Source organism: Cryptomeria japonica, chromosome 5 (genome assembly GCF_030272615.1).
Source record: "Cryptomeria japonica chromosome 5, Sugi_1.0, whole genome shotgun sequence".
Lineage (NCBI taxonomy): Eukaryota > Viridiplantae > Streptophyta > Pinopsida > Cupressales > Cupressaceae > Cryptomeria > Cryptomeria japonica.
The window spans coordinates 533794742-533806820 of NC_081409.1; the positions used below are offsets into that span (position 1 = coordinate 533794742).

Below are 12079 nucleotides of genomic sequence, written 5' to 3' on the forward strand. Positions count from 1 at the left end.
CCACTAGTACAGCAAGTACAACACTAAGATGATTTCCAAAACACAAAGATAATCAACACAATCAATTGCCCAACACAGAAAGTGCCTTGGATAATGCATACAGGAGCTGTTAAAGGTCTGTAACACTTGTTTTCTTTCTACAATGAGGAATTGAACAGGTCTGATAATGCCATGATATCATGCTATAGCAGTCTGATAAGCAGATTAATAACTTACGAATCACAATCAATGCATACCCAATTCACCAATAATGAATATGGATTGTATTTAGTAGCTCCAAACACCATGTACTTCACCGAACAACATCATTATACCAAGAAATGAACCTTGCAGGTCTGGTAGGAACATTGCAGCACTGTTATATGCCCAACTCAAAAAATCACTCTGCAATCATGCCCAGAACAGCAATAGCACCTCCAAAGGTCTGCAAACAACTTTACCAAGCCCAAAAACCACAACCCATATAGTTTTAAGCAATATTCAATAGGTGCTAACCATCACAAACTCACACACCTATACCAGGAAATGGTACAGCATGTACCAGGCCATACAAACCAGCAACAAACCTTTCCAAAACTCCATAAATCGTACAAGAAAACAGTTCATAAAGGGACGCCCAAGTTTGTAAGCCCTTCCTAACAAATTTGGAAGGCACAATGTATCAAACCAACCCCCATCATACTATTCCAAAGCCTGCAAAACTACCTTGAATGGTCCTGCCCAGCAAGAGGGAATGGTACAGCCAACAAAAGCCTTTCCAATCACCTTCAAAGATCTCAATCATCTCTACAATAACTTCAATAATACCTTCACAATCCCTGATAAGTCTGCAATATCAAAAAACTTCAAAGATCTTCATTCCTGCAAGTTGAAACTGAAACTCCAAACTAAGCACAACGGTGGCCTCTAGACGCAACCACACCGATCTGGCTAGAGATTATCTTTCAAATCCAAAACTAAAAATTTTACGAGGTTTTTTGTCTGAAAAAGATTGTGGAAGAACCACACACTCAATCCAATAGCATGACAATATCATTCATCAACATATGCACAAGTGAGCCCTAGTACATTCTTTTATAGCTTTTTTGAAGGGATTTTGTAATGTCTCTTTCCAAAAATGTAGTTGGAGACAGAGTTTCGGGACTCACCAGAACTCACCAGGACTCAGCGAATCCCAAGCCGGGTGACCCTGGGTGAGTCTCGAGCCGGGTGACCTTGGGCGAGTTCCAGGGGCCCAAACTTGGGCTCGTCCGAGTCCTAGGCAAAATCTGGCAAGTCCTAAGTCTCGCGGACTTGACCCGTACCCGGTGGGTCTTGATGCCTAAACTCGGCCAGACTTAAAAAATTTCTCACATCTAACACCTTGTGCAGCTTATCATTGCTAGGCCTCAAACCCATTAGCGCCTCCACTAACCACTCCCAAACATCCACTAGTTAGTGTAAGTTACCTTAGATGCCTTTGTAGGAGGGATGCAGACTCCTTTGAGCCATAAACTTCTAGTTAATGTTTTGATATTTGTTTGGAAATTTGATGTCATGGATTTCATATTCCATGAGTATTATATACATTTGACAATATTAATATATCTAAGTGTGCCATTTCCTTCAACAATAATTTCCGTTTATAATTATGTGATTGGTGTATACTTGTGTATGTATTTAATAAAGGGTGCATGAAACAAGTTTTAAATCCTTAAAAATTTCTAAATTTCTTGGCTTTTTCACTTGCCAAGTCTTTGTCGAGTCTCCTCCGAGTTTTTTTTCCAATCTTGTGTCCCGAGTCAAGTCACCCTTGCCGAGTCTGCGTTGAGTCTAAGTGACATTTCTATGGTTAGAGATGACCCATTTAGCCTATTTAATTCCCATAGGATAATTTTGGGCAATATCAAGGAATAATTTAATTAATTAAATAAAGTTGTCCAATAAAGCAAATCCTACATATGAATTTAATTAATTTTATAAAGTCGAGTGAATTAAAAAGAGAAATATTAAAATTCACTTTATCAAGGTGTTTAAATGAAATATTTCAAGCAAGGAATTGAAAGGTCCCTTTCGGAAAATTCCATGGGAAAATATAAAAAGAAGATTTGAGAGCTCATTTTCTCATACTTATTTATTTTTCTCTTGTAGTGTTTGAGCTTCTTGTTGGAGAAAACCCTATGGGAATCGGTTTGAGTAGTGAGATTCTAGAGACATATGCTAACAATCCATCTCCTCATCTCCATTTGCATTCGATGAAACTAGCATTGCTTCATTCAAGGCTTCTAATGATCCTTAGTAGCAAGACCATATACATTGTCTTCTAAATATAGCTTCTCAAGATAGATTCTTGACAGAAATTTTAGGTTTTTTTTATGAATCCCATCTTGCAATTTTGGACACCACTGAAAATATTCATCTCCTCTTTCATGTTAGCCCCTATGGAGTTGTATCATCTTCTTCAAATGCAATGAAGGCATATTCAGCGCCACTTGTTTATTCTCCACTTCTTCATTTGTCATAGTTTGGCATCGGCTTGGAGATTGTTAAGTAGCATTCAAAGGATTTGTCATCATCTTTGGATCTTGTTCTACATTCATTTCCACAAGATTTTCGATTGTCATCTTCTTCAATTTTGTTGAAATAGTAGCTAGCTCGGATACCTATCTATTGTATTTTAATGTTGTCAATGACAAATTAATACATGTATTATCTATTATGTAAATCAAACTTAGGGTTGGGCCCAAATACATGTAACTTGTACTTATGTCTTGCTTGGGCAAGACCTATATATAATGTAACTTGTGGATAGGACATGCCCTATAAATGTAACTTGTAATTTGGTCTGACCCTAATTGGGCGATGTAACTTGTGGTCCTATATTGAATGTAACTTGTAGATAGGGTAGGCCCAATATGTATTTTGAGCGATTATGTAATTGGATTGGGCCCAAACTCATGTAGCGTGTGGTAAAGGCAATCAAGCAATAACGTCTTAATAGGTCAAGACCTATTTGGACGATCTACATAATATTATTATTAAATTAACAAGGCAGGCCGACTTGAGACTTGACACCACAAGTCAAGTATATAAGCAAGTCATTTGCATAGCATAATGAATCAATTCACACACAAGGCGAATCATTCTTAAGGCCGTCAACACATGTAATCTGCTCTCCAACATTTGGCGATCTCTCTCTCTCTCTTGTGCGAACTTGCTCCTCATCCATTGTGTTAAGGCTGGCTGTTAGGTGATGCTATCAAGATCTTGTGAAGCTAATGAAGACTTGCATTGAGCGAATTTGATGCTGATGATAAGGGCTGCAATCTCCATTATCATATAAAGAGGAATTCAGATCTGCTATCTTGCTGGTTGAACATCAATCTGAGATAAGCATACTTGCCTTGTAATTGCCTACATTTGAGATAATACACATTGTACTTTATGGCTGGGTTTTTCACCTCCAAGAGGGAGGTTTTCCCAAGGTATTGGTGTGTCTTGTTTTGTGATTTTATTGTTGTTACTGTTCTGTTATAACCCGATTATTTAAGATTAACATCTGATTGCTTAAAATTAACATGGTATCAGAGCTTTAGGTTCCTTCTAAATAATCAAATTATTAGTTGTCCTTCACTTTCAGTTTGTTGTTAGTTTTGCAAGATGGTTACAAGTCTGAAAGTCGAGGACAGACTTGAAAGTGCCCTAAATTTTACACCATGGAAGGTCCGTTACAGTTTGTGAAAGATAAGGATCTGACTGAGCCTTCGGATCTGGATGAGCTAAAGCAATTCAAGAAATATATCGTGAATCAGAAAGTTCAACAGCAATGTCTGCTTGACAAATTAAAGGCATCGATGGGACGATAGCAAGAATAAGATTTCAGGTGCTCTCATTCCTCTATTCTCAATTATAGGGTCCACCTGGTTGGAGATTTGCATCTGATTACCTTATTGTTATTAGTGTCTTATCTAGTGCACAAGGTTCTCTTGCTTGTTAACTACTTCATCTGAAGGTGCTTTCATATGTCGGTTTGTGCACTTGTTTTCAGATCTTAGTATTGCCTAACTTTCTTCCTAAGGTTTGGAACAATCACCCTAGTTCGAGCCTTGTTCTTGTGTTAAGAATTTGTTCTAATCCAGTTTGAACTATTGAAGATAATTATGCCCTACTCTCTATTTTAAGTATGTTTAGCTCTCAACCTATTTGATGTGGTGATCCGAATTGATGCATTGATCTAAATACATCCTTGGCACTTAAGACTTCAGCATGTGTATTTAGATATAAATCTAAGAGTATTATGATGGATATAACAGCAAGCACAAATAGGAAGATGAATAAATATATAGGAGATTCAGAAACATGGAACCTCGGTCATTGGTGTGATAGACATCCTACTTAGTATCTATGCCCAATGTTGACCTTACTATCTTCATATTATGATCCGATCCCTTATGATACTTGTTGCATAGTTCTGATGCACTGTATCCTATCTAAGTCTTGAAATGCTCAATAGTTTTGCTGCTCTAGAATTATATACTCTTATGGTGTGTCTCTCGATTTGCATCAAATCTCTTAACATCGTATGGACTTCATTTTCTATTTTGTTTTATGTTTGGATAAGGTTGTCATGTAGGCTTGTGACTGTGTAACACTTGGTTCTCTTCAGCTCTTCATAATAGGCTCTCATGTTCTTTGTTATGCTGTTATTATAATCTTGCTCTACTCCTCTTGTGTAGAGGATTGCCTTTAGCTCTAATGCATTTTCTATCATGGCTTTCATCATCCTTACATAATATTCATTGCGACACTATCTCTTCAATTTAAGCATATTGCCTATTACATTCTTTGAAGTAAGTATTCTCTTGATGATGAAACCTAAGATGAATGAGGTATCTAACTTATTGAAGTTGGCTTTCGATCATACGCTTGTGCTCAACTACAATGTGTATCCTTTTGAGTGGTCGATACTCATATTTGATTTTACGCATTGGCTGGAAAGACAATTAGGCTTATATACCTTACTTATGGATTTTGTAAAATGTTTTCTGAAGTCATACACTTGCCTTAGTTTTCTAATATAAGCTAACTCTCTGTTATTCAACTATGGTAAACAATTTTAGAATGTTGTGTATCTTTACACTATGGTTGAAGTTGTTCATAGACTGGCAATATCCTTTTGAGCAATCTTGGCATATGTTCTCAATGGTGGAAGTCTAGATAAATTACTTTACATGTTAATTCATTCTATTGGGATATTTTCTCTTCAAGAGTTTCTTGAATTACCATGCCTTCAAGCTTAAGAGGGAGCTTGGTTTCTTCACTTTAAGGTATGCCTTGATCATAATGATTGTACTATAGGCCATTTCGTAAAAGTGAAGTAGGGAAAAGATTGACATTTCTTATCTTTGATTTATGGTTGCCTTCCTTGATTGATTCTTAGTTTATGCAATCTTCATGAGACTTGATTACCACAATTTTATATTAAGAATCAAAAGAGAATTCCATATGGAAGCTTTTGAAAATATGAAGCTAGATGTAGTTAGAAGGAAACATTTGCTCTTGCTGCTAGATATACTAATATTAGAACCATTATAGCTAATGCTGCAGGCTGGAAGTTAGATATAAAGACTGTTTTCTTAATGTTGTCTATATTGAACAACCTAAAGGTTATGAGATTCATAATAGAGAAACTCATGTGTGCAGACTAAAGAAAGCTCTCTACGGTCTCAAGCAAGCTCCTAGGGCTTGGTATGAAAGAATTGATAAGTACTTAGTTAGTTTAGGGTTTTATTAGAATGATGTTGATCCTAACATTTACTTTAAAGTATTTAATGGTGAAAGGTTAATTCTGGTATTATATGTGGATGATTTATTTCTAACTGGTGAAGATAGACTCATCATTAGGTGTAAGAAAGAATTAGCTACTGAATTTGAAATGAAGAATCTAGGTCTAATGCATTGCTTTCTAGGGTTAGAAGTGTGGCAAAGACCTAATGAAATTATTCTAAGTCAAGGAAAATATACTCTTGATATGTTGAAAAGATTTGGTATGATGGATTGTAAACCTATGTCTACTCCTATGGAAACTAACTTGAAGAAGTTGAGTATTTATGCAGCTAACTCTGATTTTGCAGATCCTTCAGATTACAGGTAGTTGATTGGATCCTGGATGTATCTAGTCAACACTAATTTGCTATGCAGTGAGTGCACTTAGCCAATTCATGAACCAACCAAAGCATGTTCACCTGGTGGCAGCCAAGCACATCCTGACATACTTGCATGGAACAGTTGGCTATGGACTGAAGTATCCAATCAACTCAGTAATCAATTTGGAAGGCTACTCTAATTTTGATTGGGCCGGAAGTGTTACTGACAGGAGAAGAACTTCAGGAATCTGTTTCAGCTTGGGTTCCGCTATGATCTCTCGGGCCAATAGGAAACAGTCCTCAGTTGCATTGAGTACTGCAGAAGCTAAATACATTGCTTCAAGTGTGGCAACTAGAGAAGTAGTTTGGCTTCGCAAGCTTCTTGCTGGGTTGTTTGGACAACCTTGGGAATCCATTGTTATTTATTATGATAATCAGAGTTGTATTAAATGTCTAATAATCCCGTGTTTCATGGCAAGTCAAAACACGTGGAAACTCATTATCACTATGTTTGTGATATGGCACAAAGAGGTGCCATCCAGCTAAAATATATCAGCACTGTTGAACAGGTTTCAGATGTTCTCACCAAGCCTCTAGCTCGAGTGAAGTTTGAGTACTTCAAAGAGAAGCTTGGAATTGTGGAGAACACAGTATTGATTGAGAGGGAGTCTCAATCCTAGTGATGCAATTTAGTTTGCATCTCCCACCCTCTGCGGGCAATGCAAGGTGGGGTCACCTTCTGCGAGCAATGCAAGGTGACATTGTATTCTTCTCTGGGAGAAGGGTGAGGTGTAAAACCTCTTCCACCCTCTGTGGGCAATGCAAGGTGGAGTCACCCTCTGCGGGCAATGCAAGGTGACATTGTATTTTTCTCTGAGAGAAGGCTGAGGTGTAAGACCTCTTCCACCCTCTACGGGCAATGCAAGGTGGATCCATCCTCTTCGGGCAATGCAAGATGGACATCATGAAATGAGTTCATGATATTTATGTGTTTTATTGCAAGTATACTCTATGAAGCTTATACATTCATTCTTGTGGGCAATGCAAGATGAAAGTCATGAATGGATCATGACAAGTGGCAGATATCCTCCCTAGCTAAGAGGGAGTGTTGAAATAGTAGCTAGCTCGGATACCTATCTATTGTATTTTAATGTTGTCAATGACAAATTAAAATACACATGTATTATCTATTATGTAAATCGAACTTAGGGTTGGGCCCAAATACATGTAACTTGTAATTATGTCTTGCTTGGGCAAGACCTATATATAATGTTACTTGTAATTTTGTCTGACCCTAATTGGGCGATGTAACTTGTGGTCCTATATTGAATGTAACTTGTAGATAGGGTAGGCCCAATATGTATTTTGAGCGATTATGTAATTGGATTGGGCCCAAACTCATGTAGTGTGTGGTAAAGGCAATCAAGCAATAACGTCTTAATAGGTCAAGACCTATTTGGACGATCTACATAATATTATTATTAAATTAACAAGGCAGGCCGACTTGAGACTTGACACCACAAGTCAAGTATATAAGCAAGTCATTTGCACAGCATAATGAATCAATTCACACACAAGGCGAATCATTCTTAAGGCCGTCAACACATGTAATCTGCTCTCCAACATTTGGCGATCTCTCTCTCTCTCTCTTGTGTGAACTTGCTCCTCATCCATTGTATGAAGGCTGGCTGTTAGGTGATGCTATCAAGATCTTGTGAAGCTAATGAAGACTTGCATTGAGCGAATTTGATGCTGATGATAAGGGCTGCAATCTCCATTATCATATAAAGAGGAATTCAGATCTGCTATCTTGCTGGTTGAACATCAATCTGAGATAAGCATACTTGCCTTGTAATTGCCTACATTTGAGATAATACACATTGTACTTTATGGCTGGGTTTTTCACCTCCAAGAGGGAGGTTTTCCCAAGGTATTGGTGTGTCTTGTTTTGTGTTTTTATTGTTGTTACTGTTCTGTTATAACCTGATTATTTAAGATTAACATCTGATTGCTTAAAATTAACAAATTTGGCTTGAGACTCTTGATATTATTGTGGCACCTTTCGGAACCAAAATGGGGGCACTTATGCTAAGTTCAAAGACATCATATATTTTGTGTTTTAGATCCTCATATTCCTTTCAAGAATGATAAAACATCCTACATACATCTTTGGCTTTTTTTCTTCCTCAGGGAAGAAATGTTGTTTGTCAATCTTGGATGATCTTCAACATTCATTGTCAAGCATCTAACATTGGCACAAGAGATCCTACATTAAGGGGTGGCTGCATGGTTTACCCGCTTCTCTCTTATGGGCGGACTTTTTCCTTATATGGATTTTTATACTTCCCATATTTTAAAGAGCATCTTGTGTTGTCTCTCTTTTGGAGAGCGGTTCTTCCAATGGATTTTTCTCCTTTTCACTGTTTGTGATAATTTTTTGTACATGGGTACCTAATCAGTCCTTGTTTTCTCATTCTCCCTAAGTTGCACTTAAAGGATGGCGTTAATATGAACAAGGTATATTATCTAACTAGTTTCCACCTTAGATTGTTTTCAGATCTTGTTAAGTAAGTTTACTTAAGGCGTTTACTTTTTATATCTTAAGTCATAAGATTAAGACTCCCGTCATAATCTTATGTTTTCCAATATCTCGCCCTTGCCTATATATACAAGAGTTCCGCATTGTAATCTTGAATTAATCATATTATATGTTTGTATACTTTCACAGAATAGAACCATTCTCTCATGTTGTCTCTTTCTTGTTCTTTCATTGAAGCTCTTTGATTTCAAGCAATATGTCAATAGCCAAATCTTACATCGTATAGAACATTGAACATTCTATACCACCTCTTACAGATATAAATAATTTATTTCTGTTAAATGAAGTAACTCTTTCAGTTTGAATCTCATGACTATCCCCTCAAAACAACTGACTATAGTCTATCTACCAAAAAATATTATACTACTCTACACTTATCTAGCTGCCATCCATACTTAACAAAAGACAGTAAAAGACTTTTAAAATTCAAAAAATGTAAGACTTACTCTAATTACGGAATTTTTCTTAACTTACATCTCACCATACTAATCTTGGCCCTCACATTCCATCTATTACTTTTCAATCGAGTTCCAAAAAAAACACCTCTAGAGAATTCATTCTTGCTACAGTCTGATAAAGCTTACAATATTCAATTCTAGATTATAAGCAGCAATAAAGTCTTCAAAAATACAATCTGTGTAAGTAATTTTGCAATTTAAATTTTGTGTTTACATAAACCTCTGCTTAATCAAACATCAAAATTAGATTTGAAAGAGGTAAGACCTTTGCCCTTAGATATAGTTGCTATTTCTCACATTTTTCTTAATCAAAGCAACAATATGTACACACAATATTGATTGACAGAAAAATTGGGGCAACAATTAATGCAAAGAACAATCCAATGACACAAATATAAAGACACTTACAGGTATGAAGGCACTCGCATATTGTTGTAGCTTCTCTCAGGAGGTTGTCGCAGAGAGGGCAAGTCAAACATTCTACCAATGGACGCTTTTTCGTTTTTATAAAATGACCAGACATTGTCATTATACTGTGTTGCATATATCCACCAGCACTATTCACAACCAAAACACCTGCTTCCCAGTTTACCAAAGAGTTTTGATTTTCTATTTGTTCACCATGTATAACAGCATTCTCAGTTTGCAACTCCACTTACATCGATCAATTGAAATATCTACAGTAATTTACTTTTATCGGGATAGAAGTGAAGCTGCACAGATGAAAGAACAAGTATCAAAAAGGTCTCATCATCTAAAAGAAAATAATTGATATACCTTAAGAAATAGAACAAGAAGTCAGGATGAATTGAATATTTTATAGGTGTCCCCGTGTGACCAGAAGCAGAGGGGATTGCAGACAAATTCACATGTAAGATGCTGTCAACAAGGGAGTGTTTGATTTATCTCCCAGAAAAAAATCATCGAAGCTAAGTATAATGATAAATCATACAACCAATATAAAGTCTTAAAATTTCATCATGATGTTTTCTCCAAAAAGGAACAGAGCAAATATTATCCCTAGGCCTGATATTTGAAATGTGCAAGACATAGTCACAAACCTAGAGAGTCTTGAAACTAAGGAAGATTGCCTACAACTTTATATTTCTAAATATTCAAATAAGTAATAGAATTCAACCAAATACATGACAATTTTCAAGCTAGGTATATTAATAATGATTTAAATAATACACAATCAAAGAAAAAAAATCTGTAAGGCAATTAAAAAATTCTGCGTGCGAAAAAGCGATGCAATGCATCGACATCCTTTTTAGAGCGTTCTTATCCACCGCGGGGAAATTACAGAGGCTCTGCAAATCGATTTGCTGTTTTGGCTAATGACTCTGGGATTGAGGATCTTGGTAGGGTCATTTCGCGGACCCACGATCAGGAGGCCTTCTTTGCAAAAACAAAATACTTTCTGGTTAATGAGGTTAGGGCTCCCCCTCCTCTTTACAAGGGTTGGGATCGGGACTGGCATTTGGTGAGCCGTAGAAATAAAAGGGCTTTAAGGCAACCAAATGGCCACAAACGGATTTCCAATAATTGTAGGGAGGAGGGTTTTGTAAAACCTAACCAGTCAAAGAGATCCTCTGCTTACCATACTATCCCTCCACGAAAATCTCTGGGTAAATTATCAGAGGATATGGAAACCCTTGGCTGTCACAATTCTAAGGAAGTCGAGCACCCAATGTCAGATCTACCTTCAAATTCCCCAGCCACCCCTAACGGGTTGGTCATTGAAATTGATAATCATACCCAGGCCAGGTATCAAATGCATTGCAGCGACAGAATGATCTTTGCTCGATGGAAAGGTTAGGGGATCCCGTCTGAACAAATTGCCAACTGGGTGTCGTCCTCCTTCAATAACCAGGTAAAAATTGACATCCTTCCTGATAATTTCTTAGCTATTGAATGTGGTAATAAGAGTCTGAGAAATTCATTGCTAAACGAGGATATATTATCATTTAAAGGTCTAGGGTTTGATTGCTGGGATTGGCAACCTCTCTTTCTCCCATCTCAATTCAATTCCTGCATGGTTAACGAAGCAATTTCACTTGATAAATTTCCTATAGAATTGCGAAATAATGACGTTTTAAGAACAATAGGCAACAAAATAGGTAAATTTGTAGAAGTCAAAAAATCATCTCTAAGCTTCTTTAACCAACTCTTAATCGTTAATATGAATATTAACATTAAATCTTTAGAGCCTATAACTCTGAAATGCGATAAATCTTGTTTAACCCTAGAATTACCCTTTTATAATGGTCCCTTTGAAGATTCTAAGCCAAGGAAGATCCCCTTCGAGAAACCCTTCCCTGAATCATTGCTTAAGTCTAATGGCGCACCATTCAGATTCGTGGAAGAAGGGGATTTCACCCTAGAGGGATATAAGATTGATATTAACCCTAATCATCTCACCACTGACCGATATCCTCATAGCTCCCCTGTTAAGCCCTCTCGTTCCCCTCTTCCTCCACTACTTACTATAAATTCACCTATAGCTGACTCTCTTCTCAAGGATCGAGATCTGGAAGAAGGTGAAATCAATGAAGTTATCCCTCAGAAAGAGCACCTCGGTCTGACAAATATGTCATCATCTAGCTCTCTCATCCCTCCAAAGAAGCTGAGTCCCTTGGGGTCTCCCCCTTTAATGAAACTAATTACCCCTGAGCAATCAGCAGTAATGGATAGGATTTCCCCGGATCCAGGAATGGTATCCTTGCAGGATCATCCAATCTCTCTAGCCTCAAGATTGGAGGGGCTTTGAGGAGGCAGAGGCTCGCCCTCCACCTTTGAAGGCTATTTCTGATTCAATTGTAGAATCTGAGAGTGATCGAGTGGCTAGGGAAGTTAACATCATTGCCAATTTTGTAGGGGAAGAAGTAGTAAACGAC

General features: G+C 37.2%; 1 protein-coding gene across 6 annotated transcripts in view; it reads right to left on the reverse strand.

The window, feature by feature from the left end:
- The window catches only part of LOC131069173 (E3 ubiquitin protein ligase DRIP2), a 147933-nt gene that overhangs the window by 46698 nt on the left and 89156 nt on the right, over window positions 1-12079 (reverse strand). For all 6 annotated transcript variants that reach the window (XM_058004533.1, XM_058004534.2, XM_058004535.2 and 3 more), the window contains one exon: window positions 9591-9895. In XM_058004533.1, coding sequence (XP_057860516.1) covers window positions 9591-9726 — 136 coding nt within the window. In that variant the 5' untranslated portion in view covers window positions 9727-9895. The remainder of the gene's footprint in view (window positions 1-9590; window positions 9896-12079) is intronic.